The sequence below is a fragment of the Aedes albopictus genome, chromosome 1 (genome assembly GCF_035046485.1).
Source record: "Aedes albopictus strain Foshan chromosome 1, AalbF5, whole genome shotgun sequence".
Lineage (NCBI taxonomy): Eukaryota > Metazoa > Arthropoda > Insecta > Diptera > Culicidae > Aedes > Aedes albopictus.
Genome location: NC_085136.1, coordinates 7,795,101 through 7,817,472, shown reverse-complemented (window position 1 = coordinate 7,817,472; position 22,372 = coordinate 7,795,101). Strand labels below are relative to the sequence as shown.

Sequence of the window (22,372 nt, the reverse complement as noted above, 5' to 3'; positions counted from 1 at the left end):
ACCGTTCATCAGCATATCGAAAAAAAAAACGCGATTTGATGAAGCGCATGCATGGAGTTCGGTTCCCTTCTACATTTGACCGCATCCGGAGGGACACTGGGAACCGATTCCGGGACACTACTAGTTCTCCCAAGCATGGTCTGGGATATTTTTTCTTTGTAACCGTTCATCAGGATACCTTAAATGCCATTTGATGTGTAGCGAATATTTGTTTGGTTTGTTTTTGCATTCGGACACTTTCAGCGAGACACCTCGAACCGATTCCGGAACACTATCCGTGGTTTCTAATGTGGGCTTAGCTTATTTTCTTGCTGATCGTACAAGTTATCGAAAAGGCTACGATTTGATGTGTCGCATGTATGAATTAGGCCACTTCCGGCGGGACATCAGGAACCGGTTCCGGGATGCTACCAGTTCAGATATGATCCGTAAACGGTTCCGTAACACTACCGGTCAGATATAGTGCACGACTATTTTCCAATTTACCGTTCATCAGGTTATAGAAAAAAGCTGCGATTTGATGTGTCGCATGCATGGGTTTGGTTCACTTTTACATTTGGCCACTTCCGACGGGATACCCGGAACCGGTTCCGGAACACTACCAGATTAGATATCAGAGACTGTTTTCTTGTTAACCAATCATCAGGTTACAGAAAAAGCGGTGATTTGATGTGTCGCATACATGGGTTTGTTTCACTTTTATATTTGGCCACTCCCAGCGGGACACTCGGAACCGGTTCCGGTATGCTACCGGTTTAGATATGGTCTTAGACTATTTTCCTGTCTATCGTTCATCAGGTTATACAAAAAGCTACGTTTTGATGTGTCGCATGCATGGGTTTGGTACACTTTTATATTTGGCCACTTCCGGCGGGACACCCGGAACCGGTTCCGGAACACTAGCGGTTCAGATATAGTCTGCGACTATTTTCCTGCTTACCGTTCATCAGATGAACGAAAATGCCGTGGTTTGATGGGTCGCATGCATGGCTTTGTTGCAATTTCATATCTGGCCCCTTCCTGGGGTACCGGTCCGGAACACTTAAATGGCCATAACTCCGGAGCGGCTGGACCGATTCAAACCATTTTCAATAGGAAACAATGGGACAATATTTCGCGTCGATTGAAGCCTAAAGCGTTGAAATCGGATGATATTTACTATCCAAAAGTGAGGTGACATTTTTGTACATATACACACATACACACGCACACACACATACATACATACACACACAGACATCATCTCAACTCGTCGAACTGAATCGATTGGTATATAAGACTTGGCCCTCCGGGGGTTCTATCAAGTTTTCATTTTTGGAGTGAACATATAGCCTTTCGGTACACCTTGGTGTACGAGAAAGGCAAAAACATGGGTAGGAAGGGCTGAGCTGGGTGGGTTTCCGTCGTTAATATTTTAAACTATTTTGAGACCTTCGTGCTACCATACTATACGCGACTTCTCTGATTGATGTAAAGGATTGTGAGTGATATCGATTTCAACTCCATAGACGATGAAAAATCGAGATTTTTTAAAAAATCCGGCTGGTTTTCTCTGAAACAAAGTAACACAATCAGCCACACTGAACTGTTAACCATATTCCAGAGTGAACTGAGTGCAAAGTACTGGGAAATTGTAATTATATCAATGGTTCCAAATAATTTACATGTATACTTCATCTCTAATGGTTAATAAAGGCTTGTAAGTTACATGTGTGGGGAAAAGTTTCAAATAATCTTAGCTGCTGTTTACTTGTGACTAGTTAAACTTTAAGCTTAATTATCTCGCAATTAAGTTTTTGGCGCTTAGTTCGGTTTAGCAGAACCCCGGCCAGATAAACCACATAGGAGATTTCCTTATATTTTCGAGAGCAAAAAAAAATATATGCAATATCACAGGACGTAATAACTTGGAAATGATCCGGCGAGTCAGATATATTTTGGAGGTGAAAGAGTAAATTCCAATATCATAAATGATACTTTTTTTTCACTTGAGCAAAATAAAAGAATATTCACAAACTCAATATTGTTGAAATTTGTACGGCAGTTATTTCGGGAATATCTTCGGCTATTTTTTTGGAACTTACTTCCAAAAAAAACATAGGAATGACATCAGCAATAATTTGAAAAATCTCACAGGTAACTCTTTTGGAAACTTCTTCGATAATTTCTTTAAAAATTCCATCGTAATTTCTTTGAGATTTTTTTTTTAGAATTTATCTATTTTCGTCATTTTTTCAGAATTTGTTTTCTCTGGAAATCCTTTAACGAAATTTCTTCCATTTTTTTGCCATTTTGGAAACGCTTCCTCAATTTCTACTGTCAATTGCGAATTTCAGAATTTCAAAAGAAATTGTCAGAGAAATTGATAAATGTTACATTACCCATTTTTTCATACGTGGCGAGATTGCAGAACACATGCTCTCTCTCACTGCATTGGTCAACTTCTAGAAGATTGTTTGGGCTTTTTGACAATTGCACCAGCAAGTCAGTCAACTCACCCTAAATGCACAGACAAGAGCCGTGCTTCAACTGCTGTGAGTCAGTCACCTCATTGGACGTAGGGGTGTTCCATTTTTTTTTTGAATATTTGAGTGAACAAGAAGAGAAATTTTTTCGAATGAGTGTAATCAGTTTCGTACCTTTTAATTCCGCCCTATGTTGCTTATCCTTTGACAGATACGCGTATTTCGACTACCACTTGTAATCTTCCTCAGTGTCGCGTATCTGTCAAAGGATAAGCAACATAGGGCGGAATTAAAAGGTACGAAACTGATTACACTCATTCGAAGAGGGTTATCTGCTTAGAGGGTTCGAAAAGTCGGTACAAGAAGAAGAGAATTGTTTTCTCGATTCGTTACATTTTATAAAAAAACCCAGATTAATCCACCTAGTGGTGATAGCGCCTTTCTCGTCGAATATATACTCATGATCTTTACGTCGACATAAGCCGATCCTGAGAACACTTATACGCTTAATACGATTCATGTAAAATTTGACCTCCTTATGAACCAAATTGTGCACAGTAATTTTAGACGCAAAAGAATATTGGAAAAACTTTATTCAGTGTTGATGCTTTATATTAACACCACAGGAATTTGAAATGGAGTGCTTTGATGAGATTACTTTGGTAACGATTTTATTCTCTTGTACATATATGAATACTTTGACTATTCCTTTTAATCTTACCCAACGTTTACCAGGCTATCAAAAAAACCACCATTTGATGTATTGCTAACATTGGTTTTGTTCACTTTCATAATTCCACTATTTTAAGTGCCGCATGCTTGGGTTTGGTTCAATTTTACGTTTGACCATTTCCGGCGGACATCTGGAACCGATTCCATGGCACTACTTCTTGTCCCAAATATTGTATGAATATGGCTATTTTCTTGTCAACTGTTTATCAGGCTGCCTAAAAAGCCGCGAATTGATGTGTTCCATGGGGAGTATCCATTAAGTGCGTCACGCTGAAATTGGGAATTTTTGAAGCTCCCCCTCCCCTCTTCGTACGGGTTTTTCCTATACATAACCCGGGAGCATCACGCACCATGAAAAAAGCTCACTTGTAGTACAAAGCGTGTGCGTAGTGTCGCTGAGGGTGGCTGAAGACGCGACTGCTCGAGGGTTAAAATAGCTTGTCACACTTTTACAATCCCCTCTCCCCCTAGGATCGTGACTTACTTAATGGATGGCCTCATGTATGATTTTGGTTTACTTTTATATTTTACCATTTACGGCGGGGCACTCGTTACCTGTTCTTCAACGCTACTGGTTCTCCCAAATGTGCGTCTGAGACTTTTTGCTGACAAACTGTCAATTAGGTTATTGAAAAAGCCGCGATTTGGTGTGTCGCATGCATAGGTTCGGCTTACTTTTATATTTTACCACTTATGACGAGACTCCCAAATTCGGTTCCCGGACAGGACCTGTTGTCCCAAATTTGGTCTGCGACTATTTTTTTTTGCTAACTGTTCAACAGGTTACCGAAAAAGCCGCTGTTTGATGTGTCGCATGCATGGGTTTGGTTCACTATTATATTTGGACACTTCCGGTGGGACATCCGGAACCGGTTCCGGAACACTACTGGTTCAGATATGGTCAGAGACTAGTTTCTTGCTAACCTTTCATTAGGTTATCAAAAAAGCCGTGCTCTGATGTGTCATATGCATGGGTTTGTTTCACTTTTATATAAGGCGATTTCCGACGAGACACTCGGAACTGGTTCCGCAATACAACTGTTAGTCTCCAATGTGGTCTGAGCCTACTTTCTTAATAACTGGCCATCAGGGTATTGGAAAAGCCGTGATTTGATGTGTCGCATGCATGGGTTTGGTTCTCTTTTATATTTGGCCACTTCCGTTGGGACCCCTGGAACCGGTTCAGGAACACTACCGGTTCATATATGGTCTGATACTGTTTTCTTGCTAACTGTTCATCAGGTTATCGGAAATGCCACTGTTTGATGTGTCGCATGCATGGGTTTGGTTCTCTTTTATATTTGGCCACTTCCGTCGGGACCCCACGGAACCGGTTCCGGAACACTACCGGTTCAGATATGGTCTGATACTGTTTTCCTGCTAACCGTTCATCACGTTATCGGAAATGCCGCTGTTTGATGTGTCGCATGCATGGGTTTGTTGCATTTTCATGGCTGACCCCTCCCAAGGGTACCGGTCCGGAACACCTAAATGGCCATAACTCCGGAACGGCTGGACCGATCTGAACCCTTTTCAATAGGAAACAATGGGACTATATGCCGCGTCGAATGAACCATCGGTCATTAAAATCGGTTGAGGTTTACTACCAAAAAGTGATGTGAGTTTTTTGTACACACACATACACACATACACACACACACGCACACACATACACACATACACACATACACACACACAGACATCACCTCAATTCGTCGAGCTGAGTTGATTGGTATATGTGACTCGTCCCTCCGGACCTTCTATCAAAAAGTCATTTTTGGAGTGAACATATAGCCTTTCCAGTACACTTAGTGTACGAGAAAGGCAAAAACTGACCGGGTGCCACTTAAGCAAATATAACTTTGTAACGGCTGGATCGAATTGAATGAAATTTTTACACAAGATTTTGATATGCATACTCCACATACAGAAAAATTTTCATTGAAATCGGTTTAGTATCTCTGGCTCTATAAATAAAACAGTAAAAATGTGTGAATCCTTTTTGCACAAAATTTTAAAATTGCAGATCTCAGGGTTCAAAAATGTCTCCGCAAATACTAGACCGATTTTGATGAAAATTTTATGGTACAAGCTATACATAATGTACCATTACTGATCCAAAAATCAGCTGTTTTGGTGTACGAAATCTGAAGTTATGAAAAAATTGTGTGACCAAATTTTGACTTGACTTGAAAAAATTTGACAAAATTTGACCACCTAAACAAATATAACTTTGTAACGGCTGGATCAAATTGAATGAAATTTTTACACAACATTTAGATATGTATACTTTACCTACAGAAAAATTTTCATTGAAATTGGTTCAGTATTTCTGGCTCCATAAATAAAAGAGTAAAAATGTGTTCTTATTTTTTAATCCTCTTTGTACAAAATTTTCAAATTGCAGTTTTCAGGATTCACAATATCTCCGCAAATACTGAACCGATTTTGATGAAAATTTTATGGTATAAGCTACATATAATGTACCATTACTGGTACAAAAATCAGCTGTTTTGGTGCACACAGTCTCAAGTTATGAAACAAATTGTGTGACCAAATTTTGACCGTATCACCCTTTAGTGGTAAAATAGTTGATCGTGACTCTAAAGGTCCTGGTATCGAATCTGGGTGCGGCTGTACACATTCTTTTTAAATTTTAGTTTTCAAATCAAAACATTGTCAACAACGAATTGATGTGAAGTTACATTAAAATTGCAGAGGCATTGAATGTTCTTTGTCAAATGATATGTAATTGATAACAAACTGATTGAACAGTAGTGCGAATTCAAGTGCCAATCAGTTTATATCACAGTGCAGATTTTTTACCGTGTACCTATTCACAATTTGATTCTGGGCTATTTCACATTAATATCTTATCCTGTTGTGGTACAAATGAATCGATCAAAACACAATTAACGTAGAATCAAATTCAGCCACTTGATGGTAACAGGAGCACAAGAATCCACCTAAATGTAAAAGAATTCCAACGAAACACCATCAATTGGCATCAAATTGTGAACCCAATTTGGTTTCCGTCAAAAGGTGTCGGATGGCAATTCATCCACCCCAAAGTGGGTGCTCGACCGCAAATCGATAAAAATCAACACTTTTCATTCCCTAACACGAACCTCGAACGGCAAGACGACACGACGACGACACTCGAAATTCTTTGTGTTCTGTTCTGTTGTTTGTGATCCGATCCGATCCGATCGCAGTAGCCCGCACAAACGGTTGGTGCCACTCCTAGGTTCCCGTACGTAGCCTGCTGTGCGACCAATTTCTTCACGTAAAGTTGTGTCCCATTGTTTGTTCTACCGCTGGCTGGCTGTTGCCTTGCCACCATCATCTATCCCATCCAAGTAGGTAGCTAGCAATACCAATCGAAATGCGGTGTTATGTTGCTCTTTGGTTTTCCATTCACTTTGCCACCACTATAGTATACTGGCACTGTGAGCGCGATTGTGAGTGAACACAAATTGACATCTAATTGGTGTGTCACACGGCTCTACACTCGAGCGAGACATCCATGTAGGTAGGGGGATTGATTTTAGATGCCTCATTCGTTTCAATCCACATCATTTCTACCAGCACCTATATTTTGAAATCGTTCGACAAACAATCTATGTTCTGGGATTACAACATCTCTCCTCAAGCATCCATTTTGAGCCACATCCCCCTACACATGGCTGACTGGGTCGGGTCGTCGGGTGCTGCGCGCTAAATGTGCATTGTGCGATGTTACCAAAGCGACGACGACGACGACTTCGACCATGTGACCTCGAGCGAGGGTGACTTGGATTGCAAAAATTATACCATCAGGCACATAATAGACTAAACCTACTCGAGTATTTTATTTTCCGTTTCGTCCGTTGGTGATGTTGATGATGATGAATTAGGTTGATGTTTCGTTTTGACTATTATTGCATTGTGTGACATAATGACAAGCTGAAAATAAACACATTGCATTCATTTTTTGCTGTTAATGTTGTTGTCGTTGAGAGGAAAACTGGAGTGGTTTTTAATAAGTAGTTTCCCATGGTGGGTTGCTAATGGCGTGTTTTTAGGTAGTCAGACGATGAAACGATGTCAGAACCATGATTTTCCATGAAATGTTTTATTTATTTGTGAGTATTTATCCACAAGACTTTGTCCACGATGTTAATTTAAAGTTATTTTTGTTACATTTACATACATTTATTTGCATGACATTGCAATAAGGATACCACATTACTAATAATAGTACGCCACTATACTCAGTTTGTGACTGCCACTCCTCGGTCACGTCCAATGCTCGCCAGGCCAATCTCGACCTAGTCTGCTCATCGTACTATCTGCGTTCGTCCTCTTGTGTTAATCGGATCAGTAGCGTGCAACTCTAATTCCTCGCACTACGCTTTCTACAGATGTTTTTTTTTCTCCTGAAAGCGGCTATTCTGCAGTTTCCGCATCCGTTTATAACGTTCTGCCGTTCAAATCCTTCAAGAATTCCTTCAGAAATTTATCCAGGCTGCCTTTGGAAGATCTTCAATGATTCCTTCAATAATTCTTCCAAGAGCTTCTTCGAGAGCTCTCTGTAGTAGCCAGAGGTGTCAGCTTATGAGTTGTATATTTTGGGAGTTTGGACAATTTGAAAGTCTTATCATACCGTGTGCGATTATCATTATTTTAGCGTGCATGAATGAATGCTTGTGAACGTGCTCTCAAAACGCTAACGCTAACTTGACACCTTGCGTGCGAGATGTACCAGAAACGTCAATCATGCGTAAGCATGTGCTGGATGTAAATTTAGATGTACTTCAGTTTAGTGAACAATTTTGTGGCAGATGGACGTATCGTCAGTTGAGTGCGGGAGAACAAATCGGCGGATGGCAGACCAGCCGAAAAGCTCGGATACTACACTCTCAACTTTAATAGGGTCAATAACGGCGTCGGCCCCCAAGAAAGGCGACCATTTGGAATGCGAGAACTTCAGGGCGATCACTATTTTGAATGCTGCCTATAAAGTGCTATCCCAGATCATCTTCCGTCGTCTGTCACCTAAAACAAATGAGTTCGTGGGAAGTTATCAAGCCGGGTTCATCGACGGCCGGTCGACAACGGACCAGATCTTTACCGTATGGCAAATCCTCCAGAAATGTCGTGAATACCAGGTCCCAACGCATCACCTGTTCATCGACTTCAAAGCGGCATACGACAGTATCGACCGCGCAGAGCTATGGAGAATCATGGACGAAAACGGGTTTCCTGGGAAGCTGACTAGACTGATTAAAGCAACGATGGACGGTGTGCAAAACTGCGTAAGGACACAGACAAACAGACGTAACACTTGCAAAATTTCCATCGACCACGCTTTTAACGATCATTTTAAATTTTCATAGTTGTGGCTTTCACAACCAGAGGCGCGCGCATAATTTTTCTATGCGTTTGACGATTCACACTAGCGCCTTCTGTTGGCGATATGGCACAACAAAGAAAGTGATGCGTGCAACTTTTCCACCAGGTGATGGTAGTGTGAACTGGGTGATGGATTTCCATGAAAATCGTTCAAGGTGTTACGTCTGTTTGTCTGTGGTAAGGGTTCCGGGTGAACTATCCAGTTCATTCGAATTTCGCCGGGGACTGAGACAAGGTGATGGACTCTCATGCCTACTCTTCAACATCGCTCTGGAAGGTGTGATGCGACGAGCCGGGCTCAACAGCCGGGGAACGATTTTCACAAAATCCGGACAATTTGTGTGCTTTGCGGACGATATGGACAGTATTGCCAGAACATTTGGAATGGTGGCAGAGCTGTACACCCGCCTGAAACGCGAAGCAGCATAGGTCGGACTGGTGTTGAATGCCTCAAAAACAAAGTACATGCTGGTAGGCGGAACCGAACACGACCGGATCCGTCTGGGTAGTAATGTTACGATAGACGGGGATACTTTCGAGGTGGTGGAGGAATTCGTCTACCTCGGATCCTTACTGACGGCTGACAACAACGCGAGCTGTGAAATTCGGAGGCGCATCATCAGCGGAAGTCGGGCCTACTATGGGCTCCAGAAGAAACTGCGGTCGAAAAAGATTCACTCACGCACCAAATGCACCATGTACAAAACGCTAATAAGACCGCTAATCCTCTACGGGCACGAGACATGGACCATGCTCGAGGAGGACCTGCAAGCACTCGGAGTTTTCGAGCGACGCGTGCTAAGGACGATCTTCGGCGGTGTGCAGGAGAACGGTGTGTGGCGGAGAAGAATGAACCACGAGCTCGCTGCACTTTACGGCGAACCCAGCATCCAGAAGGTGGCCAAAGCCGGAAGGATACAGTGGGCAGGGCATGTTGCAAGAATGCCGAACATCAACCCTGCAATGCTGGTGTTTGCAACTGATCCGGTTGGCACAAGAAGGCGTGGAGCGCAGAGAGCACGATGGGCGGACCAGGTGGAGCGTGACTTGGCGAGCATCGGGCGCGACCGAGGATGGAGAGCGGCAGCCACGAACCGTGTATTATGGAGAAATATTGTTGATTCAGTTTTATCTTAAATTTGATGTAATACTAAATAAATGAATGAACGGCGCCGGCCACGTCCTTACGGTCATCGAGGATGGGAGGGAATGTTAGTAAAACAAACGTTGTTAAAAAGACCGCGAATCGCTGCATCTCCACGTTTGTCTCAGGAAGGATTTTTTGTTAGTAGGGTAAGGTACATTGTCAGTCCGGGAGTCACCTATGGTTGGTGATATGATTTGACAATGGATCAATATACATAAACCGCCGTTAACTACCGACCACTTTTCGATGCAAAAACTAGCCAAAAAGAAAATGCTATCGCGCGTCTTCATTCCACTAGCACTTCATTCCAGAGCAGAAACCTTTAGTCTATTCCACACAGAAATACACTGAACGCGACTCACTTGTCGGTGCCCGGATTTTTTTTCTCGACTGGCGAGCCCGAACTAACACTTTTCACTCTTTTGTGTAAATGCAAAAAATGAAAGAAAATATTTATTATCAACTAAAAGTGTATTGGAAACTAGCGCCGACGGGAAGCGAAAAGTTCGGAACCGAATCCGCCGTCGAAATGCTCACTTCGGAATAGAAAAAGAAAAAAAAATCGAACCACCGAAGCAAATGCGCGCGACACTGGCACCCGGACGAAATCCTACCACACACTCTGTGTTTCCTCAGATATATCACTATAAATATCTCCATAAATTTTTCAGAAAAGGCTTCCTTAAATTACTTCAAAAATCCATCCATGAGTCCTTTAACGATTCCTTTAGAAATACGTCTTAAGATTTGCAAAATCTTTCACGGATCTCTTCAAAATTCTTGATACGATACCTTCGGAACATCTTCCAAGGATTCTTTGAAAAATTCCTCCAGTTATTTCTTCAAAAATTGACCTTAAAATTATGCCATTAATTCTATCGGCGATTCCTCTAGAAATCCTGTGAGGGATTAGGAGAAATCCTGCAGTATTTTTCAAAAAATAAACTATGGATTTCTCTAGAAATTCCTCCATCCTTACGAATTTCCTTAACCCCCTACATCTACAGGACATCTTAAATGATGCTCCATTTTGGAAACCTGGGTCCATTTGGATTCCAAATCCATTCTCCTGTATCTCATGATCATATCTTATTAGAATATTAGAATATGTCTTCAGTAAAGCTCAAGGACTTATAGATGCTGGACCGTTTAATTCGGAATTCCATATATAGGTGTCGATTTAAGCCCACGATGGCAGTGTTCATCGTTATACTACACTAGCCCACAAAGCGACACGAGCGACAAACGTCCAAAAACGGCGGACACTGGAAACAAAAATGACATCACAACAATGTAAGTGATGGGACGCTGGCGCCACGCAACGGGAGCATAACGACATACTTTGATATGACCGTTACAAAGTTCACACAAGGCAGAAAGCAGAAGCCTGTTCTCTGTTCTCTGTGGGTAAAGTGTATACTAATGATGGAGCGTTTGTTTGAAAATTACACACATAGATGGCGCAACTAATCGTGCAAATTTTATATTTCATATATCAGGATTTTGAGCACCTAGAACAATGATATCACCGGCAAAGTTGTTGGGTAGGTCAAGGACTTACAGATGATGTACCGTTTGAACTCCACGTATAGGTGGCGTTACTGAGCACGCATATTTCATATATCTCATACATCGCTGGATTTTTATCACTTAGAAAGATGGAGTCATCGGAAAAGTTGTTGCGTAGGCCAAGTACTTACTGACCAAGGGCCGTTAAATTTGGAAAACCCGACGGGTCACAATGCAATAGCCGTTTTTGCTGCCGTTAAAAGACTGCTAAAGCCGAAAATACTCCTTCTGCCGGTTGTAATACCTACAGTTGTAGCGTAACGAACTATCAGTGTATAAGTAATATATTTCAGGATTCTGAGTTAAAAAACACATGGGGTTTTCGGCAAAGTTGTTGGGTAGATCAACGACTTACAGTTAATGGACCGTATAATTCGGAACTCCACATGTAGGTGGCGGTACCGTGCATGCAAATTAAACATCTCATATATCTCAGGATTCATTGCCATATCTTTCAGGTTTACCCATTTTGAAGAACTAGTTACTTGTTGCGTCGTGGCTCACGCTGTACAACATAGTGACAATGAGTACAACTTATGTGTGGGTATACAGTATGACCCATAAAAAAATGCGAAATTCCATTTTTTTTGCGGTATTTGATGATTTTTAATGAAATAACCCTAATGACTCAAACTTTTTTGGATTAGGATACCATAAGGAGGTCATTGTCATACAGGATCTCTAAATTTTTTGTCAAAATATTCGTTGGTTACGTATATGGGATATCTTATAATTGTTAACAATTTCTAAATAAAATCAAGTTTTCCTCTAATTTTCAGAGCAAAATGAACTAAGATTAAAACTTTTAAACACATGAAAACCATGAAGAAATATGTACTCTTTAATACGCCCATGTTTGAACAATATTTTAAAAATAATTTCAAATGTTTAGGAAAAAAAACTAAAAAAGGAACTACATATTAAAAACCGTATTTAGGATAAATTAATAAAAAACTTAACACTGTTTGAACATTTTTCAAAACAATTTTTTGTCGATGAAGGCATATAAACCTACATTTATGATAGGTACTAAGTACTTAAAAACAATTTCATGCTTAAAACATAATAGGGGAACTCACTAAACAGATTAAATTGTTGCGTAAGCCATGATTTTCTGCTTATTTGAAATGTTTCATGATTTTGCGAATGAAATAATCAAAGATAGCCTTTTTGATCGCGACGTTTAATCAGTTTAATCAGTTTACGCTTTTAAGTGAATCCCCCAAATTTTACTAAAAATTATCATTTGTCAAATAATTCAATTTTCAGAAAATGTCTCTTAATTTATAAGTTAATATTTTTTTCGTTCTTGTCCGACGAACCAACGAACTCCTGAAGACCTTATCCTGCCATAAAAGTACTATTTTGAAAATAAAATTTGATTGAATGTGATTGAAAGCAATTGAAAGAAAATTATATCCTTAAACAACGGCCTCTGGCGCGTGGACGATTTCGACATCCATATGTTCAACGTTATATTTCCAAAGGTATGTGTATGAAATCAGTCTATGTTCCTTTGCCATTACCAGATTAGTGGTTCTACTATACTATCCAATAGATGCATGCAAGGTTAATCAGTTCGAAAACTGTCGCATTTTTTTTTATGGATTATACTGTACTTGAAGAAAAAAGCTGGAGGAATTCTTGTACGAATGACAGGAAGGATATGTAGAGGATTCCTGGCAGAAACTTTTGAAGCAATCCCAACAAGAATTCATATAATTTAGAGGAATTCAATCAAGTATTTTTGAAGGAAGTTTAAGAGGATTTCTTCGAAGTTTTCTCTACGATTGCCTTCAGGGATTCCGAATGGGATTTGCTAGAAATTCTTGCTGGGATTGCTGAAGAAATACATTCAAGAATTCCTCCAGGAATTCATCCAGGGAGTCCACTTAGAGTTTCTTTTAGGTATTTCTGGAGTACTCTCAAAAGTATCAATTGAAGATATTGCTGCTAAAAATAATTGAGAATTCTCAGCAAGAGTTTCCTGAACAAATTGTAGAAGGATTAGCTGAAAGAATCCCAGTATTAATAAGATCAATTCCTATCGATTGAGCCATAAATAAATGAACTAGAAAAAAAAAATACTAATTCCTACCTGAATTCTTGAAGAAATTTCTAAAGTATAAGTTCCTGGAAAATCGGAGTCCAGTTTTTGGAGAATCCCGAACAGCAGGCATCCCTAGAGTGATTCCAAGAATAATGGCTATACCCAAGCAACACGCATGTCAAATAAAAGTTACGACAGCGCAGGATTCAGTCGTATTAACTTCTATATAAAATCTGCGCTTTCGTAACTCCTATACAACATGTGCGTTACATGGGAAAACATCTTTCGAGAAATTCTTTTGAAATTCCTCCATGATTGCCAAATGGTATTCAGTTAAAAATCTCTGCTGAGATACTTCCAGCGCTACTGGGATACTTTCCAAGGGTTCCTCCGATCTACAAGGATTTGTTTTGCAATACCTCCAGGAATTCTTGATACGATTCCTTTATGAACTCCTGCAAGGATTTATCCAAGCAATCTTGCTGAGATTTCTCAAGTATTTGCAGGTATTTATACATTTATTGCTCTTAGGAATCATCCAGGAATTGCTTAAATAATGCCAACAAGTCTTCTTAGAGGATTTCCACCACGAATGCCTGGAGAAATTCCAGCAGCATTGCAAGAGCAATTTCACCAAAAAATCGCAAAGAAATAGGATTTCCAGTAAGAACATGAAGAGAAAATCCTACAAGAATCCTTAGAGGATGTAGGAATTTCTTTCACTTATTATTATATATTATAACTATTCTTTTTCAATTCAATTCAACTTTTTTTTATTATCAATTCATTTCACCATTTTTTCAAACTTTTACTTTTCTTCTGAAAGAATCCTTGAAAAAGTAAAAGGGCCCATATAGCCGAGGCGGTAAACGCACGGGTATTCAGCATGACCATGCTGAGGGTGACGGGTTCGATTCCCGGTCGGTCCAGGATCTTTTCGTAAAGGAAATTTCCTTGACTTCCTTGGGCATAGAGTATCTTCGTGCCTGCCACACGATATACGCATGCAAAATGGTCATTGGCAGAGGAAGCTCTCAGTTAATAACTGTGGAAGTGCTCATAGAACACTAAGCTGAGAAGCAGGCTTTGTCCCAGTGAGGACGTTACGCCAAGAAGAGGAGAGGAGAGGAATCCTTGAAAAACGAATCGCTGGGTAAACTTCTAGATAGATCCCATCAAGAATAATAGGAGGAATCCTACTAAGTATTTCTAGAAGTCATTTCAAAGGAATTCTTGGATAAATTCCAAGAGAAATTTCTTGACAAATATGTGGAGGAGGCACATGAGAAATTTTTGGAGGAAACTTAGCAGGCGTTCTTGGAAAATTTCCGAGAGAAATCTATGGAGGCATATTTTAAAAACTATCTGCGGAAATCACAGAAGGAACTTCTGCAGGAATTCTACTGAGCATTCTTGAAGGCTAGTGAAATTCCTGGATGAACTGTTGGATGCATCCAAGAAGGAATCTTTGAAAAAATGCTCTTGGACATCTTGCACAAATCTCTGATGGAAAATTCTTGCTGAGATTTCTGCAGAAGCTTCTCCAAGTATTCCTATATAAATCCTTCCGGTGATTCCTCCAAAAATTGCTGCAGAAATTTTTCAGTTGAGATGCAGGCTATGGTCCACTTGGAGCATTATTCGAACAATAAAAAGCAGACGGAGGTGTGTTCATCACAAAAAAAAAACAACTTTGTTGAACACAGAAAACTTCCAAATTTCTTAAGAAAAAATAATAACAAAAATAGGGGTCGCCCACCAAAAAATTAACATAATTCTTTTTTATTGAGGAAATGAGGAAACGGTTTGTTCGGAAAGCTTTCTAACAATAGTTTTTTATGCGACTTTGCAGAAGACGTGGTGGAAATTTTATAATAAAGAGTTTTAGGATATAGATCAAATTCCTATAAGTCGCCCTACTGCTAAAGTTAATACCATAGTGTAATTTTAAGACCTCGATGTACCAAAGAAAACCATTAAATTTTGTGTGTCCAGTCCGGTACCCAATAATTTTCAGTACCGTGTATTTTTTCCGTGTAAATTATATTTTTTGCAATTTCTCATCGTAATAGGCTGTTTTACCTTACGCAAATCTGACAGGAAAAGGCCTACTTTCTCACACCAAATTAGAAGTGCTGTAATGGTTCATTACAGCACTGATTTGCGTTGCGTAATGAACCATTACAGCACTGTTTTCAGTTTTGATCAACTTCTTGATGCTTTCTGAACGCAGTTTTGAAAAATTGTGACAACTGCGTAGTATAACCTGCTATGATCAGACTTTCTTAAACATGACTATGAACATCAGTGTCCAGCTTGATGAAAAAGTTTTGTTAAAAACTATCCTCAAATGGTAATTTATGAAATTGCAAAAAACGTAGTACGCAACTCGGTGCAGAACTCGATTTTTACAACACTCGTCGTAATTATCCAACTCGGCAAGCCTCGTTGGATAAATGTACGACTCGTGCTGTAAAAATCTTCATTCTGCACCTTGTTGCGTAAACTACTATAGCGTGTTACACCGATATGACAGTAAAGGACTGAACATAAATTACGTAATTGGGTACCGAGGATTGTTCACAATTTGCGAACTTGACTGCGACCATGACGCCGCTGTTAATACTCAATACTGCAAAAAATGCATTATGGATTTTGGAATGAAATTATAATTGAAGCGAGAAAATCTTGCGGTTCTGCTCTAGAAATTCCAAAACATGTTATGGATCAACGATAGCTGACAGATTGATTGTCCTTTCATCCTCCCAACAATACCGGTGGCGCCATCTCTATATCACTTCGCATCAAAAGCTTCATAAGAATCAACCCAGCAAAGCTCCTATCATAGCAACCACATTCAGCAAACTGCACCCCCGTATGCCATACATACGCTTGCTGCGATGCGATTCCGTTCCTACACCTTTGCAGCCAGACACGCGTGACCTGCGCACAATGCACGTGGCTATATCTACGGGAACGACGACGGACAGACGGAGAGAGATCCTCTTCGCAACCAATCTTTTCAGAAGCTGCAAGGATTCCGTGACGATTGGATGCAGTTTTGTGTTTGGTTTGGAATTGTTCAGTGGAATATTGGTTTTCAAAAGTGTGATTTTCTTCTGTTCGAATTGGTGATGAAAAAGTGACTTTTGGTTTTGTGATTGTGAAAATTGCGATGTTTTGTGACGGGTTTTGAGTGGAGTAATGTGAATTTGTGTCTCTATTTTCACTTCTTTTCAGACGGGACCAACCCAGACACGCCATGATGCACTTCCGTCTCGATTCAACATGGATGCACCCATTTTTCTCTGCTTAATTTTTGATTCTGTCTCGTTTCAGTTGAACAGAAAAACGCAGTTTTGGAGAAATTTTCTATTCTAAATGGTTCAGATGCAAGCCTTTACGAATTTTAAATTTTTATTAGGCACTTCTTGGGAAAATTTTCTTGGTTCTAAAATTCTCTTTTCTTAATTAATACAGAAGACATCACACCAAAATCGGTGGTTCACCCACTGTTCGGCGGCGGTGCATGCCGTTGGCCAGGCTGCGAGAGGATTTTCGACGACTTTGACGAATTCTACAACCATCTCCAGTCGGATCACATCAATGGTGACTACTCGGCTGCGCAGGCTCGCATCCAGATGGAGGTGGTGTGTCAATTGCACCTGCAGCTGCAGAAGGAGCGCGATCGACTGCAGGCGATGATACTGCATCTGAACAAGAAGAACGAGATGGCGCGAATTCCGATGGCCGGTGCCGGTCCGTTTGTGCCGCAGATTCCGCCTCCACCGCCACCGTACGATCTGATCGCGGGGCTACGCTTTCCGCCGGCCGGGCCGATAACGGACGGGTCCATGGTTGAAGCGGCGCTTCAGTTGACCAACAAACAACAGCAGGCGTTGCATCATCACCATCAGCAACAGCAACAACAGCAGCAGCAACAGCAAGGTGGGCGATCTTCGAAGGGGTCCATTCGGGCCAAGTACTTTGGGTCACCGCAGGACGCGGATATTGGAGGGTATAAGGAGGTTCACTTCCCCGATGTGCAGGACGGTGAGTGTGTTGGTGTGTTGACGTGAGTTGGATAGCGTCTTGCTGATTTAAAGCTATGCTTGTGGTTGCAGATGTCCAGAAGAATCGCGAGTTCTACCGAAGTCATGATGTACGCCCGCCGTTTACTTATGCATCTTTGATAAGACAGGTAAGTTCTGTGAATATGAAAAAAGAAGTAATCCATTGGAGATTGACGGTCTACAGGAACTAAGAAGGACACTAGACGTCAATCCTAACGTTATAAGATACTCTGGAAATAACGCATGCATTCTCACCCAATTTCAGTCGATAATCGAGTCACCAGAGAAGCAACTGACACTGAACGAAATTTACAACTGGTTCCAGAACACATTCTGCTACTTCCGAAGAAATGCAGCGACATGGAAGGTAATTGATAAGGCTCATCGAAAGCTCAAGCCCTATCGCTGCTATCGATCGAGAACCTAACCATTTTGTTACAGCTTAGACTATTCACACACTGAACTCGTCTTCTCCGTCTCATTCGGAGAACTCAAGTTCAGCCCTTTCGCTACCAACCAATCAAAGTAACCCATCCGATCGCATTTCCTCCATGTGACCGTCCGCCCCGAAGAACGCCGTCCGCCACAATCTGTCGCTGCACAAGTGCTTCATGCGGGTCGAGAACATCAAGGGCGCCGTCTGGACCGTAAACGAGGCAGAGTTTTGCAAGCGCCGCCCGCAGAAGCTCGGAATAATGCAGTTTAAATTTCAGAACGCGGGTCCCAACGCGGCTGGTGGAATGCACCAGCATCAGCACCAGCAGATGCAACAGTCGAGCGGCGGCGGTGGCGGTAAGAAGAAACAACAGTTGACACTGGGAGGAGTTGTTGGGCCACCGTCGCAGCAGGCGGTGGCGGTTCCTCCTCCTTTGGCGTCTGCTGTGGCGTCGGCTGCCGCCGCTTCGGCCCTAGCACTGAAGCACCATCCTCCGCCGCCTCCTCCTCCGGTTGGGTTCTATTACAAACGGTTCGTAGTAGGCGTTCCCTCGTGTGTGTTGCCACGGCAATGTGTGATTTGTTTCTACTCTTTTAAGATTTTACTCTACTTTTTGAACTCGATTTCCTCTCACTTTGTGTAGCGTGTTTTGAATACTCCACTCCATCAACAGTTCAAAACTTTTGTAATATTTTTAATATATTTTACTAACTTCTTTCAGACTTAATAACCACTACATGTATGTGAGTCTTGGGGTTTGAAGATTGTTACAAGCTGACTTATGATGAATGTTCGAAAGACTACACATCAGCATAAGGTTACTAGGATTAATAGAAAAAATAATAATCAGACCTCAATTTTTGAAATCTTTTGAAAAAAATTCAAAACAACTTTCTTTTACAACTAAACAGAGGGTCAGCGAAGAGTCGTCAGATATGTTCTTAAGAATGTTGAACTGTTGATCATTTCAAAATAATCTTTTCTAATTCAAAAGATATGAAAATTGTCGATCATACTTTCGATTCTACACTGCTTATGAATAGTGAACATTTCGATTGTTTGTTAAAATTTTGACTAAACAAGGACAGCAGTCATTCTTCAAACCCAAAACCTACATATCAGTGCAGTGGTTATTATTTTCATTTTTAGAATATTCAGAAAGACATCGAAGCTAAACCTTAGCAAAAGCTTCACGCAAACCATAGCCGTTTGGATGCAGAGAAAGCCTTTACATCGCGTGTTTATCAGTGTGCAAAATGCTATGACACTGCTACACGACGGTGGATGGTTTGCGTCTTCGCTGACGGTATTAGCTTCCATGTATTTGGTGTAATCTTCCAGCAGAGCTTTGCATAGCCTTCTTCAACACGAAGGGGAAACAAAAAGGATACAAAGCTTGCTATGGTGATGATTACCACCTCATGCAACACAGCGTCCGTCGAGTGTGCTTTCGTCGCGTTGCAAGACGGAAGCAACATGTTTTATCTTACAGAGCGATGCGTGTGTTGCATGGTTTTTGTCACTATGAAATTTGTGAAATTCGTGTGTCTAATGCAAGCGAAATTGTCACAAATTTTAAGACAATCGGAACCGGGCTGTACACGTTTTGATTTTTATTGTATATTTTATTATTATCCCAAACAGCACACATGTCACATAAGAGTTAAGACGGCACATGTTTTGATTACACAGAAGCCACTGTTACTTACTTGTAGCATTGTGTTAAAAGTAAGTCCCAGTGACTTCCGTGTAACAAAAACTTGCACTGCCGTGGCTGTTCTGTGAATTGTGATCAAGTAAACGGTTTGAGCAAAATTTATTTTCTCTGATAGATTTTTTCGAATGATATAGTACAATATATTGCACTTAATCCAGAATTGCTCGTTCGGAACTTTTTCAGCGAAAATGGAACAACAGAACTATTTCGGTAGTTTGGGCAATCGGGTTTACTGATGCTCAGTACACCAACTGTCAAAAACGCGAGAAAATTGTCATTTTTGCTATTTATGTTCAGCTGTTTTATTTTCGTCAAAAATTTACCGTACTCGGTATTCGACATTACGAGTGTAGAGCTCAATAAGTGAATTAGAAATAGATTTTCTCCAAATAAAATGTATCGAATGAAATCAAGTTTTCACGACTAATACAGTATTGGATAGAGAAGTGGACATTTCTTGAATTCCATACAAAATGTTCATTTTTAGAGCTCTATGTCTTTAACGCCTGTAAACCGATCGAGCTGAAACTTTGACACAGAACTAAAAATTACCTGTATTTTTAATTTTCATCGAGTTCAAGCAATTTCACTAGCAGCATGTAGAATATCTGTTGGTTCCATTTTGGAATGAAAAAGTAAACAACTATGATCCTAATAACTCGAAAACGAAACTGATTTGAAATTTTTGTATGACCGTTTGTTGTCGGACTGTGAAGAGTAAAATCGAGCCAAAAGAGCATGCTTTTCGAACGTCTTGTTTTTGAGTTATTGGGATCATAGTAGTCAGTATTTTATTTCCAAAATTTAACGAACAGGAATTCTACATGTAGCCTAGGAAATTACTTGAACTCAATTGAAATTCAAAGTACAGGTAATTTTAGTTCTGTGTCAAATTTAAATCTTAATTGTTTTACAGACATCAAATTTATAGACTTATAAAAATGGCTATTTTGTATGGAAATTTAGACATGTTTATAATTTTCTTTTCAATACTTCACATTGAACTTTAATAACACTTAAGTTAAAACATGTTCGTAAGGAAAAACTTGGACGGTTCTTCTTTTGAAATAACCGACTTATTTTTCTTTTAAAATCTTGTTCAAATTTGTACCATTACAAACTAGTTGATCAATTAACAGCTGAAATTGGAGAGTTTTTGGTGGATTTAACAAAAGCACTGCTTGTTAGTCTTAGAAACAAACTTTTGTGTGACGGCAACTTTCATAAAGGGGCTATTCATAAACCACGTAGACCAAAATTTGGCCATCTCAGACCCCCCTCCACCCTCATAGACTTTTGTTCATACAAAAATTTTGAAATTTGTATGGAGCGTGGACTTTGGCCAGAGCCCCCTCCCCCCCAGAAAGTCTACGTGGTTTATGAACGGCCGCAAATGACGTTTACAGGTCGCCCGGCGAGATTTTAGAAAAAAGACCATTTTTCGTAATAAATATAAAATAAACTAGCTGTCCCCGGAAAACTTTGTCTTGCTTACTACGATTTTTGACGTTTCTAGTCCCTAGCCAAGTCCAAGTCCACGTTCAAAAAGAAGTAAGAAGAATCGATTTTCAAAAACTCTCAATATGTCCATGTTTTTTGCCTCATAAACCTTCCTTGGGTGAAAACTAACAGAACAAAACTTAGACGATCCGAATCGGACCTTCCGTTTGCTAGTTATGCACGGTCCCATGTATGCCACTTCTTTTTTATATATATAGATATTTTTTTACCTTTTTGTAAGGTGGCAACACGTTTGAATACCACATTTTTGAATTTACTGTAATTCATCATTTTTTGATATACCATGGCTTTTCCTTATCATAAAAAGTATCTCAACATAATGCAAATTCAAAACAATTTCCATTAAAAGATATCAAATTTTATGAGGAAAAACTTTGCCGAAGACAGCATGGCATTTTTTCAATCCGTTTTAGAGTTATTGGTGATTTACTGTTTGTAGAAATTAGATTTTATAGATATTTTTTCTGAAAATGTCACCTGAAAACTGCTAAACAACACATACAAAGTTTAGAAATCACGTATGCTCAACAGTTTTGTTCTTGGACGTGTTTAGGAGTTATGGTGATACCATTTATTGAATTTTTGCTTCCATTGACAAATCCATTTTCTTTTATATAGAAAGGCACTAGCGAGAAACTTTATCATTAGGTACCATATTGTGTGGCGTCAGTAGGCCTTGGCATTTTTAACAGTTATGTACTGACAACGGTTTAAACGAGCATAATACTTAACCGAACGTATGGCACATTTTGTATAACTTTTAGAAGGTGATACATTCCGAGAAACATACAGTTTTTTAATGATGTTATTCAAATCGTTTTAATGCGTGAATAAAACAACCAAGTAGTCCCCATCAATTTGATCAACTTATAGGACGATACGACTAGCGTCACATGTTTACGTTCAAAATTGTAGTTTACCAATAGTAGCCTACCTTGTCTTATTGTATGCCGTGTATGTGTTATGGTAATCAAATTGTTTATCTACACGGAGAGACAAAACCACCCAAAAGTGAGTTCTTTCCACCTAACGTCGGGGTTGCGTGCCTCAAGCTAATTTTTAATGGAATCGATGTTTATGTTGGGTTGTTCCCGCTAGCTTCCATGTGAAACAAAATACCTAATTTTAAGTTTTTTTTCACCAAACCGAAATTTCGACTAGGTTGTATTCACTCAAATTTGAGTACTGTACTAGAAACTCAGTGTTGGGTTGACGCACTCGAACTGCAAAAGTTGGGCTGTTTCTCTCTTCACTCTCTGACAACAATA

At 40.1% G+C, this 22,372-nt stretch overlaps 1 protein-coding gene across 3 annotated transcripts; it reads left to right on the top strand.

Moving 5' to 3' along the window:
• The first annotated feature begins 16,371 nt into the window (after positions 1–16,371).
• Positions 16,372–19,610, top strand: LOC134284401 (forkhead box protein P1-B-like). 3 transcript variants are annotated; one of them, XM_062843228.1, is made up of 5 exons: positions 16,372–17,422; positions 17,482–17,558; positions 17,696–17,797; positions 18,003–18,086; positions 18,144–19,610. In XM_062843228.1, exons 1-5 carry the CDS (start codon positions 16,999–17,001, stop codon positions 18,507–18,509), a joined length of 1,053 nt encoding a protein of 350 aa, XP_062699212.1. In that variant the 5' UTR covers positions 16,372–16,998; the 3' UTR covers positions 18,510–19,610. The 3 variants fall into 3 exon arrangements, with proteins under 3 accessions (XP_062699212.1, XP_062699199.1, XP_062699206.1); XM_062843215.1 differs by having other exon boundaries at positions 16,373–17,422; positions 18,003–19,608; XM_062843222.1 differs by having other exon boundaries at positions 16,375–17,410; positions 18,003–19,584.
• The last annotated feature ends 2,762 nt before the right edge of the window (positions 19,611–22,372 follow it).

Coding starts and splice junctions, on each gene's coding strand:
- LOC134284401 (XM_062843215.1), top strand. CDS start 16,999: ATGGAGGTGGTGTGTCAATTGCACCTGCAGCTGCAGAAGGAGCGCGAT. Junction 17,559..17,695: donor ATGCATCTTTGATAAGACAG/GTAAGTTCTGTG, acceptor ACCCAATTTCAG/TCGATAATCGAGTCACCAGA. Junction 17,798..18,002: donor GAAATGCAGCGACATGGAAG/GTAATTGATAAG, acceptor TCCGCCCCGAAG/AACGCCGTCCGCCACAATCT.